Below are 21,936 nucleotides of genomic sequence, written 5' to 3' on the forward strand. Positions count from 1 at the left end.
AGTTATCCAGGGGAAACCATTTTTGTCGAGCCCACCTGCAGAAGCGAAGAGAAAGTTGTCCAAATGGCTGTTCGATGTACATGTATGTGCGTGCGTCAGGATTGGTTTGTCCGGACCATAACTTTGACTAGCATGGAGCAATCTTGTTTATATTTGGCATGAATGTTAACCTCAGTGAGACGGAATGTCGTGCGCAAATCCCAGGTTCTTATCTCAAAGGTCAAGGTCACAGTTGGAGGTCAAAGGTCGTGTCAGATCTTGTCCGGCCCATAACTTTGACATGCATGGAGAAATCTTGTTTATATTTGGCATGAATTTTTAACTCAATGAGTGTCATGTGCAAACCCCAGATAAAGATTGAAGACAATAAGCCAAAGCCTTCTTCAGTAATCGAGTGGAAAGCTTCCTTTTACCTACTGATCCCTAAAACAGTGGGGGTCATCTACTGTCCACAGGCAATCATCATATAAATTTGAAGACTGTAGGCCAAGGTGTTTTTTAGTTGTTGAGCAGGAACTGTTTTCAGTATCAAGGTCACTTTGACATACTGATCTCTAAAGTAAAGCATGTAATCATCTTATAAAGTTGTACAACTGTAGACCAAGGCATTCTTTAATAATGAAACAGTTTTCAGTTTCAAGGTCACTGTGACCTTGATCTTTGACCCCAAAATATTAGGGTTCATCTAATTACTAGAGGCAATAATCCTTAGTTTGATGATTGTAGGCCAAAGTACTCTTAGTTATCGAAATAGATTTTCATCTTTGACACCCAAAATGATAGAGGCCATCTACTGACCATGGACAATCATCCTACAAAGTTTAATGACAGTATTCAAAAGCATTAATCAGTTAACCATTGGAAACTGATTTTCAACTCAAGATCACAGTGGTCTTCACTTACTTATCTGTATAACAGTAAGGGACATCTACTGCCACAGGCAATCACCCTATGAAGTTAAATGACTTTCGGCCAACATATTCTTCCGTTATTGATTGGAAACCTAACAAACAACCTCAAAGTCAGTAGGGGTCATCTGCCTGCCACAAACAACCTGCCTACCAAATCTGAGGTTCATGTGCCTAAGCTTTCTTCAGTTATCAACTGGAAACCAAGGGGACAGATGGACCATCCGACTACTATATCTGCCTTCAGATTGGGGGTGGGGGAGTACAATCATCCACATTGATGAATTAAAAGATGAAAGAATTAATGAAAGTTTTAAATGTCAGTTTTTATGAAATAAAGAGCAGAAACAAGAAACAGATTTTTTTTCATTTTATTCCCAATACATTATTACTGATATGTATATTTTTTCTTAAAAGGAAAACACAATTTCTTTTGCAATGTTAAAAGTACAGATGAATAATTCATAATTTTAAAACTAACTAAAGGTTAAAGTAAAACTGAGGTAAAACCAATACTATCAGAATCTCATATCATGTAGACAAGCCTAGAATCACTTCATCTTTCTGCCAAGGTCATGGACATTTCAACCTAAAAGGATGCTATAAGCTTCAGCCTGCTGGCGGCAAGTGGTTCTGCCTTTGCGACCAGAGCAGAGCAAGATAAGCCTGCACGTCCATGCAGGCAGATCATGGTCTGCACTGTTTGCTATTCAGTCAGTAAATTTTCAGTGAACTCCCCTTCGAATACTCAATGGTATTGCCCAAATTGAATGATGAACAGTTCATTTTAGAAATTTAGCAGAGTAAATGTTAAAAGTAGTGGACCAGGTCCCCAACCACAGGTCAGAAAATTAGACTCACTCTAAATGCTGTCGATTTTTTGAGAAATTTGATTATTAATAATATATCACAGTCTAAGAATCCAAGTCATGTTGAAAACCTGCATGAGAAAAGTAAATCAAACTGTCACAATTAAAAATGTAGCTGATAAAAGTATTTATCAAAAATATGAATTAACTTGAATAAACTTCAAACAAGTATGGCTTAATAACTTGACTCATACATACCCACTTTTTTTATCAGAAATATTCAATTAAGACTGCTTAAACCCATCAAAGACTGCATAAACTATGTAACTGAAATTTTTTCATTAAGTCTGATATATGCAGGAACCTTTTTTCTGAAAGAAGAAATTAAATAAATGTTTTTCTATTTGCATTATATACAGATGGCATATGGTTCAAATAAACTTTTAGCAAACATATCAACAATACAAAGAAACAGCAATAAACTCTACACATTGGCAACAAAAGACAAACACTAGTAATACTGTATGACCACAGAGGTTGTGAAGGAAGGTCTACATTTTGTATATTGTTGCTATATCACTTCCTATAAAACTGCACGTTTGAAATTGTATAAATTATGTATATAAAGAATACTGTTAATAACTGGCTGTAAATGTTTAACTTGTATATATATTACATTTGCATTGTCTGTAAATATTATATGCTCTTCTACATGGAGGAAATAAAGAATATCTATCTATCTATCTATCTAACACGCTTGTAAAACCAATATCTGACATTAAACCCTTATCTTGCTAGACAGGATTGATTCTGCCTTTGCAACCACTGAAGATCATGATCAGCCTGCACATCCATGCAGTATGATCAAGATCTGCACTGTTTGCTATTCAGTATCTTTTTGGTAAGCAACCCTTTTAACAGTTAATGGTACTGTCCAAACTGAAAGATGGACAAGTTCATTATAGAAATTTAGAAGGGTAAAGGTTGAACAAGTAGATTTTCTTGCATCAAGCAACTTAATTAAATCCATCGTGCAATTTTAGCAAATGCTTGTAATTATGTATAGGAATTTACTACATGTCTGCATGTACAAGAATAGAAACTGAACCCTCTCCAACAATCAAATGGCAAGAAATTGTCTTCATTTTACACTCTTCATAAAATACCTTTCAAGACTAAAATACTAACAAATTATGTAAAATAAATATGAATCATAATGTCAAAAAGTATTCATTTAAATAATATCTGTCCGTAAAAACACAATAAATATCCTGCTGTAAACTGGCACAATATCAAAAGCACATTAAATATATACATTATTGTTAAAGAAAACAAACATGAAATATATTATTGTTGATATACAAAATATGTTTAAATACACACACAATTTTACTTTATGATATGTCAGAAAAGGTTTCCTAGAGTAAGGCGACTAGGAAAATTTGTCTGTGAATTCTCTAAAAACTTTGAAACAAACATTTTATTCCATGTAAAAAGCATTCAACAGATAAAATCATGCTCTTCTCTCTAATACATCACACAAAAGAGAAGAAATAAGAATGTTTGTGATTTCAAACAAGCAATCTTAGTTAAGTTAGCTGAACTGCAATGAAGGCTTTAAGGTTATTGGAACCACCCTCAAGTCCACTTCCTGCAAAAGCCAGTTGTGTAAGAAGTGCCACAGTTAGTGTCTAAAGTGTCAAATTTTAGAACATTGCAGTTGCCACTCAATTATAGTAACACATAGTAAAACCTAAATCCTATGTACTAATAATGTGAAGATTTGCATGAGAAATTAGTTGAAAGTTTTTCAGCAGATACTTTTACTCCACTTTTCTAAAAATAGGTGTACACATACACATGTCTTCATACTTATTACAGTGAGTCTACTTGCAATGGTGTTCTAAAAATAAGTGTACATATACAGTGGAACCTCTCTAAACCACAACCCCTGAAAATCAAAAACTCTTCAATCCAAACAATTTTCATGGTCCCAATTTCATGTTTCTTTTTATATAAACACACCAGGAGTAGAGAGGTTCTGGTATGCAGCTTGTATTTCACAAGTAAATATGAACAGGCAAAAAAAACACCATATTGTACCTTTTGTATTGTATGTTGCCAGACTACTTTCTTTTAAATTAAATATGCATAACCTGACACAGTTCTATAAATAGTGCACATAAAATTTCACTCACTTCTATTTTAACATTGATAAGCATTGAACGTTTCGTTACAAATATTCGATAACAAAACAACAGAAAGGTGGAGATATATAATAAAAAGGGTAATTATAACAGTAGCTTAGATCATGGATTTTGTATTCGGCTCTCGCGGATTTTGCACGGTCGGAACACACTTGGCGCTTGCATGCCTCATGAGATTCCATCTGGCAAAATCCACTCAAGCCAAATACAGCGTTCCAGATCGAGCTACCATTATAATAACACGATTATATTACATTGATACATTCAAATCAACTGCAAGACTATTAAGTATGGAAGTCTTTATAGTTATAGTGTCTCCATAGAAATATTTTCATTACTCTGGTATCTGAACATTTCCCTTGGTAAAAGCATATTTGAGCCGTGCCATGAGAAAACCAACATAGTGGGTTTGCGACCAGCATGGATCCAAACCAGCTTGCGCATCCGCGCAGTCTGGTCAGGATCCATGCTGTTCGCTTTTAAAGCCTATTGGAATTGGAGAAACTGTTAGCGAACAGCATGAATCCTGACCAGACTGGGCGGACGCGCAGGCTGGTCTGGATCCATGCTGGTCACAAACCCACTATGTTGGTTTCTCATGGCACGGCTCATTTACTGAGTCTGTTCTATTCAAACAAAAGTATTATTAACATATCTATTTAACTAAGAAAGTCTTTAAATATTTTTGCAGCATCTTCCTCTCTATAGTTCTTTACTTGCACAGTAGATCCATTATCTGCTCCTAATATCATAGAAGATATACCTGCAAATGTAAAACAATCGTACTTTATTTTCTTGGGAAAAATCTGCAGCACTTATTTCCTGAGAAAAATGTTATCAGCATGATCATTTTGTTTGGTTTTAGGTCACACAAACATATTTTAGGTCATATATGACAACTAAAAAGCTTTCACAGGTGAAGGAAGACCTCACATGCCCTTTTGGGCATTATATTACGCAGTAAGTCGATGGTCGGAATCCAGGAAGAACCACTGACCTTCTGTACACAAGCTCCATCAACATTCCATTAGCTAGTTGAATGATTTCCCCACATATAAAAATTATATGTCTTAAGAGAGGTTTCAAACCCAGAGCATTATGTAAAGCTAAGGTTCAAATCCCAGTAGAACCACCGACCTTCCGTAAGCATGCTCTACCAACCCTCCTTAAGCAACGTCTGCTGACCTTCCATAAGCCAGATGGATGACTTCATCACACAAAAAGAATCTATGCCCCAAGCAAGGTTTCAAACCCAGAGCATTTAGAGGCAAATGATTCATAAATATATTGTCTATTACATTGTATATACTCCAATAAAATGTATAGGTCTGTGTGCTTATTTTGACATAATTTACCATAAATTCAAGAAAATTTTAAGTTCATCATTAATTTGAAATTTTTCCATGTGCTAACATCTTCATATTTTATCTTTGTAAAGAAAGTTGTCGCTTTAATAAATTTAAACTCATGATGCCACTGATTAGTTACCGGTACATGATTTTATTTATGTACGCCGAGTCCAGGCTTTATGCTTATTTTCTTGTCTAATAATGTTATGTCATGACTTCCAGTTTATCAAATGTGCACAACTACCTTAATCCTATAAAGTTATAAATTACAACCAAGCATTAAACCATATGGTAATATTATTACATACCTTTATCTGAGGATGGTCGGAACAAACATAGAATCTTCTTGTTCATGGCAACAGCTCTACCAATCTCATAACCAACACCATGCGACGGCTGAGTTACCTCGGCAACTACAACTGAAACAATGATTGTAGCATGAACAAGACAGTTTCTGACACAAAGGGTTAACATACTGCCACAAGAAGAAGTAAAATTGTACATCTTGTAGACATGAAATCTATAATGTAACTTGAATGCACATTATTCAGTTTTTTTCAAAACACTACTGCCTCATTTTAGAATTTGAAGTATTTAGTGTGGATACTTAAAGTGGTTGCTTTAGGTAGTTCAGCAAGTTATGTGGGATCAAACTTTTACAATGTAGAATTTAGCTGAACTTTCAAAAAAATATTTTTTTTAAAATTTAATGTGTTTACCAAGAAATAGGTCAAGAAAGTATATATTTAAAAGTTTGAAACATGTCTTATAAAAAATTGAGTTAAAGTGACTGTTGTTTCTTTTTGTTAGAAACGTGCTTTGATATCTACGTTATGTTTCACTTAAACGTCAAGTCTCACATTTCATAGACTGATGCAATTATGACATACAATCAATTTTTTACGTCTCTATCTGGCATGCATGTAAGGCCTTGCCAAAGTGATTTGTAGTTCTTCAAACTCAATCAAAACTTTTATTTTTGAAATAAAATATGAAATTCATTCACTCACATGTACAGAAAAAAAAAAAAAAAAAAAATGAAACCCTTTCATTTGTTGATATGGCCCTTTCTAAAGATGGAGCTATTTCTATTCTCTTTAAAGTTAACAATATCAGATTTTGAACCAGTTCACTTTGACTTGAAAAGTCAGAATACCCTATTTTATACTCTTTTCACATTCTTTCAGAACACACTGTCCAGTAAAACAAGTAGTTAGATGTTCTCATAGTTTTACAGAAATGATCATTTCCAATTTTTTTTTTACAAAAATAACATTGAAATTCACTCATAAAACCACTGATATTTTTTCTCATTATTTATTTGTTTATAATTTTTGGTGTAAAGTGAGATATGGAGAGATAGGCACAATGAATGGTGTGGTGAAACTGCATCATTAATTTTAGTTTAGTTTACACTTAATTTGACACCAATACCTTAAAACCAATGTTGACTTTGTCAGATGACCTGCTTTCTGGCTTTCTCACCAGAATATGCTCCTATGGATAGGATTTTTGAAACACTGCCTTTCATATTCACTAGGATTTTAACCTGCAACATCTAGGTAGAGAATCAGTTGCTTTACCCATGATCCTCCTAAATAAAAGTCAGAGTCAATCCTTCATGGCAGAGGCTCCTTCTATGTTTTTTTTTCTTACTTGACAAGATTTCATAATCTCTATCTCAGATTAAAGAAAAAAGATAAAAATTACCATCACAACTTGTTAGCCATTGCAGCGAATTGTCGTGGCATTCTTTTTCTGTCCACTTCTGCTGTTCTGAAATTTACATAAACATTATTAAAGCTCATTGACAAAGCTATGGACTTTAGTTTGAAGTAAATGTTGTCCAGAACACCTTCAGCTAGATAATACATTTTAGCAAAAGTGACTGCAGCAGCCCAAAATGAAATTCCAACCTTTGTCTCTTTATAAGCTATCTATAAACCATGAAAAATAGGATATTATATCAGAATACATAAAAATTGAAAAATGTGAGAATAAAATAAAGATTAAACTAGAGCTGTCACAGGAGTGACGAATTATACCCCCACAATACGGCCTTGTGACAGAAGTAAGCCAATGTCAAAGAAGAACCTCAAAATCAATAGGGGTCAACTGCTAGTCATGATCAACCTCCTTTTTAAGTTTCATGATTCTAGGCCAAAGCGTTCTCAAGTTCTCGTCCGGAAATGATTTAACTGTTCCGTGTCACTGTGACTTTGAACTTTGACCTACTGATCTCAAAATCAATAGGTGTCATCTGCTGGTCATGACCAACCTTCCAATCAACTTTCATGATCCTAGGCCCAAGTGTTCTCAAGTTATCATCCGGAACTGGTTTAACTGTTCCAGGTCATTGTGACCTTGACCTTTGACCTACTGACCTCAAAGTCAAACCTGACCTGTATTTTATGATGTTACTAAATGAGTGAAAATACCCAGACTGGGAGATGTGCCCAGTCTGATGAAGGCCAAAATAGAATAACTACTATTTGTATTACGGATAGTGAAAAGAGTTTCAACAATTTCAATCTTCATAATATCAGCAAAATATGTTACCATTATATAAAAACAGCTGTATGCAAAACATATTTGCTTCCATGATGGTCTGTTGGAAGGAAGTGGGTATGTATTTTTATAAGCTGTGACAATGACCTTTGATAAAATGAGCTCAAAAACAACAGGATCATCTACTGACTACAGGCACTTGACAGCCAAAGATTTCTCAAGTAACTGAACCAAAACTGTGACCTTGACTTCTGACCTATCAATCTGAGATCTAATGACCAGGCAGTCATCCTAAGCGATTGGACAATTTTATGCTAAATCACTCTTTTATGATTGTAGGCCAAATTAAGCAAAAACCATATTTAGTCTTGAAGTTAAAATAATAGGGTTTATAAACTGACCACAGGCAATAGACCTAAGAAGTTTAACAACTGCAGGCCAAAGCATTCTTCAGTTATTTAGCGGAAACTGTTTTCGGTCTCAAGGCCACTGTGACATTGACCTACCATTCCACAAAACAATAGGGGTCTAATGAATACAGACAATAATCTGGTGAAGTTTGACGAATGCAGGCCAAAGCACTCTTTAATTACAAACTAGAGCTATCACTAAAGGTGATGAATGTACCCCCCGCATGCACTGACACAGTACATTGCAATTTGACGCACACAAGATTGCATAATTACGTGGACTGTATGTATATAGACTGTATGTATACAGTAAAGTAACAAAAAACAAAGTCCCATAACTATGCAGAATATTTATCTAAAAGAATGTAACATGCACCATGCACAACTAGGGTTGGTACTGATCACTTGTGTGAAGTTTCATTAAATTGTGTGTAAGGGTTTGGTAGATCAGGCATGCACAAGATTGCATATGCAGACTGTATGTACATAGTATGTTAACAAGAAACAAAGTCCCATAACTCTGCAATTTTTGTCGCTGAAAGAACCTAACATGCCCCATGCACAACTACTGTTGATACTGATCACTTGTGTGAAGTTTCATTAAATTGTGTCAAGGGGATGAGGAGAGATGGTGCGCACAAGATTGTGTCTATGTATATAGTACAGTAACAAAAAAACAAAGTCCCATAACTCTGCAAATTTTTTTTCTGAAAGAACCTAAAATGCCCCATGCACAACTATTGTTGTTACTGATCACTTGTGTGAAGTTTCATTAAATTGTGTCAAGGGGATCAGGAGAGATGGTGCGCACAAGATTGTGTCTATGTATATAGTATAGTAACAAAAAAACAAAGTCCCATAACTCTGCAAATTTTTTTTCTAAAAGAACCTAACATGCCCCATGCACAACTACTGTTGGTACTGATCACTTGTGTGAAGTTTCATTAAATTGTGTCAAGGGGATGAGGAGAGATGGTGCGCACAAGATTGTGTCTATGTATATAGTATAGTAACAAAAAAAAACAAAGTCCCATAACTCTGCAAATTTTTTTCTAAAAGAACCTAACATGCCCCATGCACAACTACTGTTGGTACTGATCACTTGTGTGAAGTTTCATTAAATTCTGTCAAGGGGATAAGGAGAGATGGAGCGCACAAGATTGCGTCTACGGACAGACGGACAGACAGACAGACAGATGGACAGACAGACAGACAGACAGACAGACAACCTGAAACCAGTATACCCCCCTTACAACTTTGTTGTCGGGGGGTACAAAAAATGTAAACTGTTTTTAGGCTCAATGTCAGTGTTACCTTGACCTTTGACTTACTGACCCCAAAAACAATAGGGGACATCTACCGACTGCAGGCAATCATCCCATAAAGCTTGACTGATGTCAGATGAAGCAATCTGTAGTTATTGATCAGAAGCCAAATGGTGTACTTATTGACAGACAATGCGGAAAACAATCTTGAAGGAGGCTGTAATAAAATTTTCTCCTACCTTCAGTGAGTTCCTTAGTGCCAACATGTTCTGTAAGAACTGTTCCATAAGCCTTAAGCTGTTCTATCAATCGAGTGTACAACTCTGCATCTTGGCGACCCCCACGGATACTTCCACAGAAATAAATCTTCATGTCTCTTGTTAACTCTGAAATGCAGTGACATTGTTGCACATCTTCAACAATCAATCAATTAAATCAATAAATAATACAACAGTGACTGAGATCAAGAAAAGGTAGAAATCACATCAAGATAGCAAACTATAAAACCAACTGAATCAAAAAGACTGGTAAGAAAACAAGATAAATTCACAGATTTTATTAGGTCTTACAACAAATTCTTGTAACTTAGCCAATTATTTACCATTTTTTAAAATTTATTTTAAGCAACCTTTCTGCAGCTTTTTGATTATTGGGTTTCAGGTCACATTTACAAAATATAGGTTATATGGCAATTTTCCAGCTTTCAATGGCAGCGGAAAACACTGAGTGCCCCTCCAAGCATTATTTTAGACACATGCGTCAGGCACTTACGTAAAATAACCTTCCATAAGACAGCTTGATAGCTTGACAGCTTCCTCAAACAAAATAATTCTACATACCATGTGGGGTTTAGAACCCATAGAAATGAAGGAAAGTGAACTAATACCAGGGACCATAATCATTCAACCAGAGAGTGCTCTCTCAGATTTTGGTACAAAGAAATTTTGACTAATTGATATGGTACCTGCCCTACAACTGGGTGTTCAAATGTTCGAGCCCTGTCAGAGAGTCTTGCTACTGTCAAGGGAGAGGGATTTGTGATCAGCCAGTGAATAATGGTTACCAATGGTCTACCTGCCTGGTGTATAAAGTAGGAATCAGGAAGTAATGCTGTTCAATGCATGTTGGTGTCTCAAAACCAATGACTGCTGACTCAATTAGTAGGGGGTGACACGATAATAAACAAACTCTTCACTTACTGAATCCTTTTATTCTTCTTTTGTCTTTTTCTCTACAAGACCTTGAGTAATAATTACAAAGTGTAACTGAATAAATTTATGACATTTTATTGCCATTTCCTCAAGAAATTTGAAGCAATTTGTAATTTAAGACAAGGCATTCTGAAAGAGAGCTAAATCCCCCGCCACTGCTATGGATAGTGAAAGGGTAAACCTTTGATTTTAGCTGTGACCTTGACCTTGAACTGACATGGCTAACTCATGAATTCTGCACAAAGTCTTGATGAGGTGATCATTTGACCAAAGTTTCATGAAAATCCTTCAAGGGGTTTAGGAGATACAGAGCTGAAACCTTTGACCTTCAGTTGTGACCTTGACCTTGAGTTGACATCGCTGACTCATGAGTTCTTGATGAGGTGATCATTTGACCCAAGTTTGATAAAAATCCTTCAAGGGGTTAAGGAGATACAGAGTGGACACCAAATGGAAGGCTCAAACCTTCGACCCTTAGTTGTGACCTTGACCTTGAGCTGGCATGGTTGACTCATAATTTCTGCACATCGTTCTGATGAGGTTATCATTTGACCGAAGTTTTATAAAATTCCTTCATGGGGTTTAGCAGATATAGAGCGGACACGAAATGGAAGGCTCAAACCTTTGACCTTCAGTTGTGACCTTGACCCGACATGGCTGACTCATAAGTTCTGCACATCGCCTTGATGAGGTGATCGTTTGACCCAAGTTTGATGAAAATCCTTCAAGGGGTTTAGGAGATATAGAGCGGACACAAAATGGAAGGCTCAAACCTTTGACCTTAAGTTGTGACCTTGACCTTGAGCCGGCATGACTGACTCAAGGGTTCTGCATATCGTCTTGATGAGGTGATCATTTGACCCAAGTTTTATAAAATTCCTTCAAGGGGTTTAAGAGATATAGAGCAGACACAAAATGGAAGGCTCAAACCTTTGACCTTGAGTTGTGACCTTGACCTTGAGCTGGCATGGCTGACTCATGGGTTCTGCACATCGTCTTGATGAGGTGATCATTTGACCCAAGTTTCATGAAAATCCTTCAAGGGGTTTAGGAGATATGGACCGGACACGATTTTGTTATGGACGGAAGGACGGACGCAGACCATTCCTATAATCCCTCAGCCACGGCGGGGGATTAATAAGTCAATTAATTACATGTAATTAACATTTATTTTCAATTCCTAGTGTTCTTGATAAACAATTTTATAACTTCCCTGTATTTGTTAAGAAACAATTGACACTCCATCCTTGAATGTGTACCTTTAACTTAACTAAATCAATACACATCAATGATTCATCAGTGAAGAAAAAGTGCAATTTTCTTGCAGCATTGCATGATAACCTGCATTTGCAACACAGCTGCATGCAAACATGACAGCCATGTACATTCTGAATCAATAGAGGTGTAAATTGCAATCAAATGAACAAATTCATCTTCCACTGGTCTGAAACATTGGTAGTTTAAGTTTTCATTTGGTACAGCATGACTGACAACAAGTGACTTTTTCCACAGTTTTACTGATATCAGACAGTATGAGACTTTACTACATTTAGTTTACAGGCTTGAACAGTGCATGTTTGTTGTACCAATAGGGTCAAAAGTAAACAGATACAACTGCATGCAGGTATAGAATTTATAATAAATTTAATTTTTGCTACAATTTTATACATGCAGGTATAATTTTATCACTAGTGCTTTTGACCCAAATGGTATGCCATGATGCATGGCTAAATAGTGTGAAAATTGCAATGATCTTAATTTTGCCAGCTCTTGGGCTTACTAAAATAATGAAATGAGCCGCACCATGAGAAAACCAACATAGTGCGTTTGCGACCACCATGAATCCAGACCAGCCTGCTCATCCACGCAGTCTGGTTAGGATCCATGCGTTCACTTTCAAAGCCTATTCAGGGTTCCTACAAAGCAGAGAAAATAAAATTCCCTGACTTTTCCCTGACCAAACTCCAATTTTCCCTGACCAAAACGTTCGCGTTCTGGGATACTTACTTAACGATTGACATAGATTCATTAAAAGCAGAAATGCCTGTTTATTTTCAAAAGTTGAAAATTCAATACAATAAATAGTATTCAGCTTAAATGCCTCAACATATCAGTATTAAATGACTTAACAAATCTTACTTCACACATTTTTATCATGCTGATTTACTTTTCCAGCTGCAGCAAACTTTACTTACACCCTTTATATGTACAATGGAATTAACGTTTTGATTTCATTTTTGTTTAACTTTCCATTTTTAATTGTTTTTCTATGATGCCAAATAAGTGCTAATATCCATCCTAAGTATGCAATTTGTTTGCATCTTTTCTACATCTCTAAATATTAATCTTTCAGTCTCTCTCAGTTAGCTGAATTCTAAAATATTACAGGGTAAAATTAAGATGCTGCAAAGAATTCTGTTAAAATAGTCTTTTCCTTTTAACAAAATCCGCCACTAATAACTATTCAAACTTATTAAACACTGAACTTCCACAAACACTTTAGCACTTGAAAACTAGTTTTGATCTTTACTACGAAGAGTTGACCAGAAGACTATAAGGTCTATTCAAATATAGAAATAAATCAAAATAGCAATGTTTTGCACATTACAATCTGTAAGCAGTAATCTGAGTAAAGAAAATGGTAAACATGTAAGAATGGTATGTATTAATAAGTTTTCTTAGGTAACTTTTCCATACAAACATAAATAACAGAAAAGCTTTATTATGGCTTATGGGTGGTTTTCAAAATAATGAAGCTTTTTCTTTTCTCTCACCTTACTTTAATTCAGTTTAGTTTTAGAATGCATTTTGGGGCAAATTATATCCAAATCAATGTAGTCAATAAATGTGTGCGATTTCAGCTTAATGAATCAAACAGTTTTAAAGTTATATTAAATTATATAGCTAATTTTGTCCCCTGTGCACCCAAAAAAGTGTGACATTTTACATGAAGTATAGTTTTGAACTGTGGCTTACTTTTTAAAACCATGCTTTATTGTTACAGCTTTGGCTTTTTTGTGTAACTTAAACTCTGCACATTTAAATACAATACTTCTTTTCATTACCTACATCTTATTGTTACCAATATTTCACATCTTGTGATGGAACCCCCTTCACAAAAATTAGTTAAAAAAATACTAAATTTAAATGTTGAACACTACAATTTCATAACCCTATTACTTTTCTAAAGTCTTAATGTTTTTCTAAGATCCTTATCCCTTCAGCTGTGAAGACACAGTATGATTTTTTTTCTTTAATAAATCAACTTTCTCAGAAACTTGATGGATGTCTATACACCTAAAAATGTCCCCTGTGCACCTTTTTAGTTGTTAAGTGTCAGATTTCTTATATTCTTTGAATAAAATGGGATTTTACTTTATTTTCCTTGAAAGGGAGTTACAACAGATACAAAAGCAGCATTCAACTTCACATATTACTGACTGTTAAACATTCACAGAGCCAAAAGTGATGTCCCCTGTGCACCCTTTTTTGACATATATCAATTTTCATAGCATTACTGTAATTTGTGGTGGCAGTTCTATATTCTTAGCAGTGTGAAAGCAAAATTTAGGCATTACTTGATAATTTAGCATTATATAAGAAACCCTGGACGATTTAAAATTCATTGTTTGCATTTATTTCTGAAGTTGCCAATTTTTAAGTTTAAAAGTGGAAACATCAATTTTATTGCTTCTTAAGCTCTTTAAGTTTACCTAAATATGTAATGTTCACTAGTAAATATTGTGTAGTTAAAAGAATTTTACTTACCATGAACATATTCTATGAATAAATATTTTGATACAATTTGTCCCCTGTGCACCCCTTTTAGTAACATTATAAAGTATGTATGAATTTTACTATTCCATTTTATCATGCATGGCATTTTGTCATTTTTCTACTATGAATAAGCATTGCATGTAAACTAAATGATTTCAGTGTATTAGTTATGTATAAAGTCACTTATTTTTTCATTAAAGCATTACATTCAGTTGAATTTGCATGTTTTTGTAGTGAAAATTTTCAATTTTGTAGTTATTTTGTGGAATAAATTAATATTTTAATGGTATTTGTCTAAAGTTGATTACCATTAGTCTTTTTATGAATAGAAAACTAATAATGGATGAATATTACACTGATCTTCAGTATGTGTCCCCTGTGCATCTGTACAATAACTCAATTTTGAGTTGACAATTCTAGAAATTAGAATTACTGGACATTCTTGAAATTTGGCATGTGGTTTATAAACATGCAAAGTGAGAGAAAAAAATAGGTTTTATAATTATATGTTAGTTATTTTGCATTTAGCAACAACTTTTCTAGGTAAAGTTTTATTTTCATTCAGATTTGTGCAGAAATTGTGATTTTAAAAACCAATGTCCACAAACATATGAGTAAATAAGTTTCAAACCATACACATACACCCATTACTTATCATTTATGTTTAAAAAATTACTGTTATACATATTTCCTTGTCATAAAACACTGCAATATTTATCACCCATCTTACGGGAAATTCACTGAACTTTCGAATTAAAGGCTGAAATATTTTCTTATTGGCATTTCTCAACACTTTCCGAGAGTTATTTCCTTCAAATTTGAAGTATTTGCTATCATAAAAAATAGGTGACCACCCTAAAAAATAAGTTTGAATTTTCAACCCCTATGTCACACTTTTGCTTCATTATTTTGAAAACCACCCTTATATGGTAAAATGATGAAATAGATGTGCAACTATGCAGGACTACACAGTTCATAGCATTCATACAGTCTTAATTCTGTTAAAAGTTAAAAATAATTTTGTTTAACAGACTGTATTTTTTAACAAGAGCACCGCCTTGCGGGTGCTGACGCTCATCTGATTTTTTTTGTATAATAGAAATATTGTCCTACCCATGATTTTCTAAGTCTAAAAAGGGCCATCATTCTTGCAAAAAGCAGGATAGAGTTATGTTTCTTGATGTACAGTGTCCACTTATGATTGTGAAAAACTGTTGCAAGTTTTAAAGCAATAGCTTTGATAGTTTATGAGAAAAGTATACTTAAACATAATACTCAACCAAGAAAATGATTTTCTAAGTCCAAAAGGGGCAATAATTCTTGCAAAAAGCAAGATGGAGTTATGTTTCTTGATGTACAGGGTCTGCTTATGATGGTTTAGGATAAAAGCTGACCTAAACATAAAACTTAACCAAGAAAACTGATTTTCTAAGTCCAAAAGGGGCAATAATTCTTGCAAAAAGCAAGATGGAGTTATGTTTCTTGATGTACAGGGTCTGCTTATGATGGTAAACAAGTATTCCAAGTTTCAAAGCAATAGCTTTGATAGTTTAGGAGAAAAGTTGACCTAAACATAAAACTTAACCAAGAAATCTGATATTTTCTAAGTACAAAAGGGGCCATAAATCTTGCAAAAAGCAAGATGGAGTTATGTTTCTTGCTATACAGGGTCAGCTTATGATGGTAAATAAGTATTCCAAGTTTCAAAGCAATAGCTTTGATAGTTTAGGAGAAAAGCTGACCTAAACATAAAACTTAACCAGGCAACGCCGACGCAGATGCCGACGCCGACGCCGACACCGACGCCGACGCCGACGCCGACAACCGCTCAAGTGATGACAAAAATGTTTGGTTTAGCCAAAAAAAAAAAAAATGAAACTGCCTTCGCCTTTTATTTTCATTCTTTTTACTTTTTCACTTTTTTCTCCTGCTTATGACTTCTGGTCTAAATTTCCCTGACTTTTGCTAAATTTCCAAATTTCCCTGACCAATTACAAAATTCCCTGACTTTTCCCTGACTTTGAAAAAAATACCTTTTTCCCTGACTTTTCCCTGACCATGGAAACCCTGCTATTGCAATTAGAGAAACTGTTAGTGAACAGCATGGATCCTGGCCAGACTGCGCGGATACACAGGCGGGTCTAGATCGATGCTGGTCACAAACGCACTATGCTGGTTTTCTCATGGTGCGGCTCAAATAATGAAATGTATAAATTACAGCCTATGAAACAATACATGTAATGTAATCTGTTTTGATAATATCTCTAATATATTAGGCAAATGATATTTTCCCACCATTATAACTTATGCTAGACTAACATATAGTCAAGTAAAATACAATGTACACACACATACACACACAGAGTAGATATCATCAAACATAATATTATATTCAATAAATATGGTGCTCTTCAGATGTACTATGTGCTAAAATGTTACAGGTTCTGATTAAACTCAAGTTCTTGACAGTGTTTAATGTTAAAGATGTTTTTATCGTTTGAAAAAGGAAACTCCTAGTAAAATTATACTGAAAGAACTCCATGCACCAGTGATGTGGACAGCCCTAACAGAAACTTTGTGCATCTTGGATAATGGCAGGCCTACTTGGGATTTCTCTTTGCAAGTGCCCTCTAAAGAGAAAGGTCATACTCACTGGAAAAGGGCAGTTCTATTGGTAGTTTTTGTTTGAAGGTGATTACTGACAGACACTTCATGCGCCTGGGATAAAAACAGCTTTTCTGAAGGTTTGTCTGAAAGCCATCACAGACAGAAACATGGTGCAACTGGGCTAATGGCAGTTCTATTGGCAATTTTGTCTGAAGGTGATCACTGACATCTTCAGTGACTTTAAAAAAAATTGTTAATGGGTCCGGTTCAAGAAAAATTGTGAAAATAAGCATCATTTTACTCAAAATTGTGATTATTTTCCCCTTAATTGTGATTTTTTAAATACTTTGTGAATCAAAATTATGTCTTGATCACTAATATTATCCAGTCCCTTGATTACGAAATATTTCGTCCTCAATTGTTTCAGTACACTTTCCAATCGCCCCCTGATATACTATTTTATTCAATCGTGTGTACAAAACCAACTATGGAAAGATTTAAATGATTTGTACCCTATTCGTACCTAAACGCACTATGAATTAACATTGAAGAGTCAATAATATAGGGTGACGATCAATCAGCCACTTTTCCTCACAAAAGTCGATAACAAACTTCTTTAAAGATTTTTAATGTCTTTTTTATGTTTTTCTACTATTTTTAGAGATTGCTGCACTAATTGTGAATGGGTATGCGGACCAAATTTGAAAATTTTGAAACACCGTTTGCAATTATTGTTAACGGGTCCGATATTCAGTACTACTTATATAAGGAAAAAAGTCACTAATCATGCACCTGGAATAAGAGCAGTTTTAACTGCAGTTTTTGTCTAACATGCTTGCTGACAGTAATTTATGCATCTGTGGTAAGGGCAGTTCCATATAAGGTTTTGCTTGAAAGTGACCACTGACAGATACTGCATGCACCTGGGATAAGGGCTGTTCTGTTTGATGATTCTCTCTGAAGCTGATCTCAAATAAAAAGGCTTTATAAATCAAGGAAGAAAAACAAGTTAAGCCCATTAAAAGCTTTACATGTATATCACATGAGATACTAGCCTATGAAGAAAGATAGAAGTTACGGATCCCCTTATCTGTCTGGTAGCCTTACTCATTTGCTTTTAAAAAGGATGACTAATTTTATGATCTGATATATTTTATAGTTGTCAAAAGTTATCACACTGTCCCGAAACGTCCTATTATTGGGTTATGCTTAAGAGTACTTAATACATATTATTTTTTTTTAAACTTAATTAGAAAACAGTTTTTTTTTATATTATGATTGAAAGAAAAGAGTAGAATGAATGAAATTTTATTCATTTGATTAAAATGTAGTATAATTATTGCTGACAATCATATAGTTTGTTTTATTATGATAAATAAAGTTGATTTTCAAACCACTAGCTTCTTTATTACTGGTAGCTGGTTATACATTGGATTGGTAGATATCAGAGCCAATACACTGAGACCTGGCATACATGTCAAGTTCTGTGGACAATTTTCCAGGATATTTCAGTTGAAAATCCAGGATATTTGATGACAATCCAGGAGATTTTTTCGACGAACGTTTTTTAGGAAGTTTTTGCTTGAATATAATACCGTGTAACAGATTAGATCGGATTTGGGCAATATTTTAAGGTGTTTAAGTTGCATTTTAAAACATTTTAACCTTTATCATGTTGAATACGATTGATTCTGCCTTTTTGACAAGTGTAAATTGTCCATGCAGTCTGATCATGATCTGCATTCTTTGCCATTTATCAGTCGGTATCTTTTTTTGTAAGCACCCCTTTTAACAGTTACTGGTACTGTCTAAAATGAAAATTTTAGAAATTATGCAATGTAAACAAACAGTTTTACAAAACAGATTTATAGTAACTTTATCTAATTATTACAGTATGGTTTGAGCAGATGAATTGGAATTTGGATGAAATTTTATACTGGCGAGTTTCTTTTATGTGAAATAATCTGCAGGTTTTTTTTACATTCTTAGATTTTTTGCAAATGAGCAGAAGCTAGCACAGATTGGAAATAAATCTACAGTAGTGAAGTACTTCACTGTTTTAAATCTACACTGAAAAACAAAATGAAATACAAAATCATAGCTGTCAAAAGAATGTTAAAACCTATCTCTAGTTGTTCTCACAATTATGCCATCAGTGGTAATGATTGCCACCACTCCAATAAAGGTCGGCTCTTTAATCTATTCAAATGTATCCCTTCACACTTAAATCTTATCATCATATTATGTCAGTATCACCACTCGCCAATTAACACAATCTAAAAATAGCACAGTACACACCTGTTTGCAGAATGTCATCGGTGCGTAACCTTGTTAAACTCTTATCAATATACCAGTAGAGTGATAAATTACGTAAGGCACTGTGTGTAATGGTAATAAGGGATTTAGTTTGATATAGCAAAGAGCTATAAAATAAATAGATTGGCAACTTGAAAGGCATATAGAGCAAATCTCGCCAACCTCCCGTGACAAAAAAACGAGATCTCGTTACCGGAAGTGGCGCTTTCTCCACGCGCCATTTTGTATGCGAAAGCAATTATTCATCGGTAAAATAATTATCACCGTATGACCACGCTTCTTTCGATGGCAAAAAAACCCCTGTACTTCGTGTCTTAAGACCATTTCTCATTAAACTAATTTGTTTTAGAAGCTAACATGTATTTTAAATGTAGTTTTAAAGGTACAAATTGTAACTGCATGCTCGCCGATGTTTGTTTTTAGTAAGATAACGCCGAATCACGCTCTGACACGAGCTCACGCGAGATTACAGCCAGTTGCCATTCTGTGTATTTTATACTTCTTTGGATATAGGAAACCATTAACTTGGAATTTTGGATTTCCGGGAGAAATGATTGATTTCCGTATGTCCGGGGAAATGGACCAAAAATCCGTGTAACTCCCGGACGATCCGGGAAACTTGACATGTATGACCTGGGTATCATACAGAAAAATGAAGTCCATACACTGTGACTGTACAATCATACATACATTGAAAAGGCTTGATGAAATGATTAAAAAATAGACTTTTCCTTAATTATATAATACATTCATGCATCCTTAAAGGTGTTTCAGGTAGCAGGAAAATGCATCTTTTCATGTACCATATTAAAAAAATTTCGACATCTGGAGGGGATACCCCTCTCAAACCCACCCCAGGTTGGGCCCCCCAGCAAAAAAATCCTGCACAAGGGCCTGCACTTTTGCACAAAAAACCTGAACAAGTTATGTGTCAAAATCTAGGGCACGACTTAACAAGCATAAAACTTTATCAGTAATATTTACATTCAAAAACACAATTGATTTGTCATTAATACACATATTAGAATCCAAAAACATAATTTTATTCCTGTAAATCAAAACAAACAAAAAATGGTGGTTGTTTGCTACAATCTGTAATTGTAAAGCGACTTAAAACTGTAGCTGTAGCCTAGCTTTAAAACTCCTGTCAAATCTGATTTTCTAGGACGTACCATTTGCACTTATTCGAATTTTAGTCAGTTTTAAACTTTTTCTGTTTCCGTAAAACTTTTGAGACTCCACCGGAAGATAATTAAAGCTATCTATGTCAAAAAATAAATAACATTGAACAAATGGCGTAATCATAACAAAGGGAAGTAACTCCGATCATAGAGGTTTTGACAACTAGACTAAATTGTATTTTACAAATCTACGTTAAAAGTCACATACCTTTTTAAGTAATGTATTATGTTACTTCGTTTAGAGATAATGTGTCAAATTAAGATCCGTAAAGGAGCACAAGTATGAACAACTGACATGTACATTTAAAGTAATATCCTTGCATGAATTGCTCAAATATTTACAACTGGTAGATCTAGTGATCTCTTCACTGAATGTAACAGAACTTAAACGCAAAACTATAAAACAATAACTGTGCTGTATACACACTGTCATAATTGCGATTATGAAAACAGTTCAGTTGTATATTCCTGATCAACTCTGGGATATACATAATGGTTTAAAAAGACTTCCTTAGTCTTCCATCTTCCAATCTGCATGGCAGTTTCAGGTAGAATCCCCATTTCTACTGCTCTAGATGCACCTGCTGGCCTAAATGATTTTGCTGAGTATCCCGTAAGACCCGCCTGATTTATGGAGTTCTCCAAAATGTTGGCAACCGTATCTGCAGAAATCGCTCTGTAAGGCGCTTTGAGCGTTAAAAACAATGGAAGTTTATCGGTAGGTCGATAGCGTTCAGTTCTGTGAATATATTCTTGCAAGCATGTTGCAAGATCCATTAGTGTATCACTATTTGAGGATACAGAAACACGAAAACCTTGTCTGTTGGTGTCATTTTTAATTCCCCAGAAATTAACTGTCAAATGTCCATCTTCTTCAAAAGTAGCCTAACATCATTCAGTGATAGAACTATAGACTCTAATGATGATGAGTCAGAATTAAGAATTTCACTACGCGGTGCTAAATCTGAAGGTCGTGCCATGAACGTAAATGCCATAATTGTCAATGTTTTCTGACGTAATTGTTTTAAAGTTAATGATGCATTATCTCCCCATTTATGAAACAGATCTACAAACGGTTGAATTGGCATAGGAGAATTACGTTTCATAGGTTTCTTAGTTCCAGTCTTCACTAACCCTACTATTAACCTCCTAATATCTGGGTTGTGCATTGGTGATGACTTTCCAATAGCTTCAAACAAAAAGGTAATTGCCGCGGAAGTGAGAGTCAAACTTTACTCGGGTCTTTCAGTCTTTATGGCCTGTTCATACAAAAATTTAGCCAAAGTAGCAGTATTTGTATTGTCTGAAAAATCTACATGATGCTGTCTACAGAACTGTACATACTGGTTAATACATTTATTATAAGTTTTTAATGTTGTAGGAGCGAT

At 34.7% G+C, this 21,936-nt stretch overlaps 1 protein-coding gene across 3 annotated transcripts; it reads right to left on the reverse strand.

The window, feature by feature from the left end:
• Positions 1-1,263: 1,263 nt before the first annotated feature.
• LOC123554371 (2'-deoxynucleoside 5'-phosphate N-hydrolase 1-like) lies at positions 1,264-21,421 on the reverse strand. Of its 3 annotated transcripts, XM_045344462.2 has the most exons (6): positions 20,540-20,663; positions 10,656-10,696; positions 9,696-9,842; positions 6,984-7,049; positions 5,582-5,692; positions 1,264-4,687 (listed from the first exon to the last, which is right to left on the reverse strand). In XM_045344462.2, the coding sequence occupies exons 3-6, from the start codon at positions 9,826-9,828 to the stop codon at positions 4,584-4,586; spliced, it is 414 nt and encodes a 137-aa protein (XP_045200397.2). In that variant the 5' UTR covers positions 9,829-9,842; positions 10,656-10,696; positions 20,540-20,663; the 3' UTR covers positions 1,264-4,583. The 3 variants fall into 3 exon arrangements, with proteins under 3 accessions (XP_045200397.2, XP_045200398.2, XP_053404177.1); XM_045344463.2 differs by lacking the exon at positions 10,656-10,696 and having other exon boundaries at positions 20,540-21,421; XM_053548202.1 differs by lacking the exon at positions 20,540-20,663 and having other exon boundaries at positions 10,656-11,545.
• Positions 21,422-21,936: the final 515 nt, after the last annotated feature.

This window comes from Mercenaria mercenaria, chromosome 7 (genome assembly GCF_021730395.1).
Source record: "Mercenaria mercenaria strain notata chromosome 7, MADL_Memer_1, whole genome shotgun sequence".
Classification (NCBI taxonomy): Eukaryota; Metazoa; Mollusca; class Bivalvia; order Venerida; family Veneridae; genus Mercenaria; species Mercenaria mercenaria.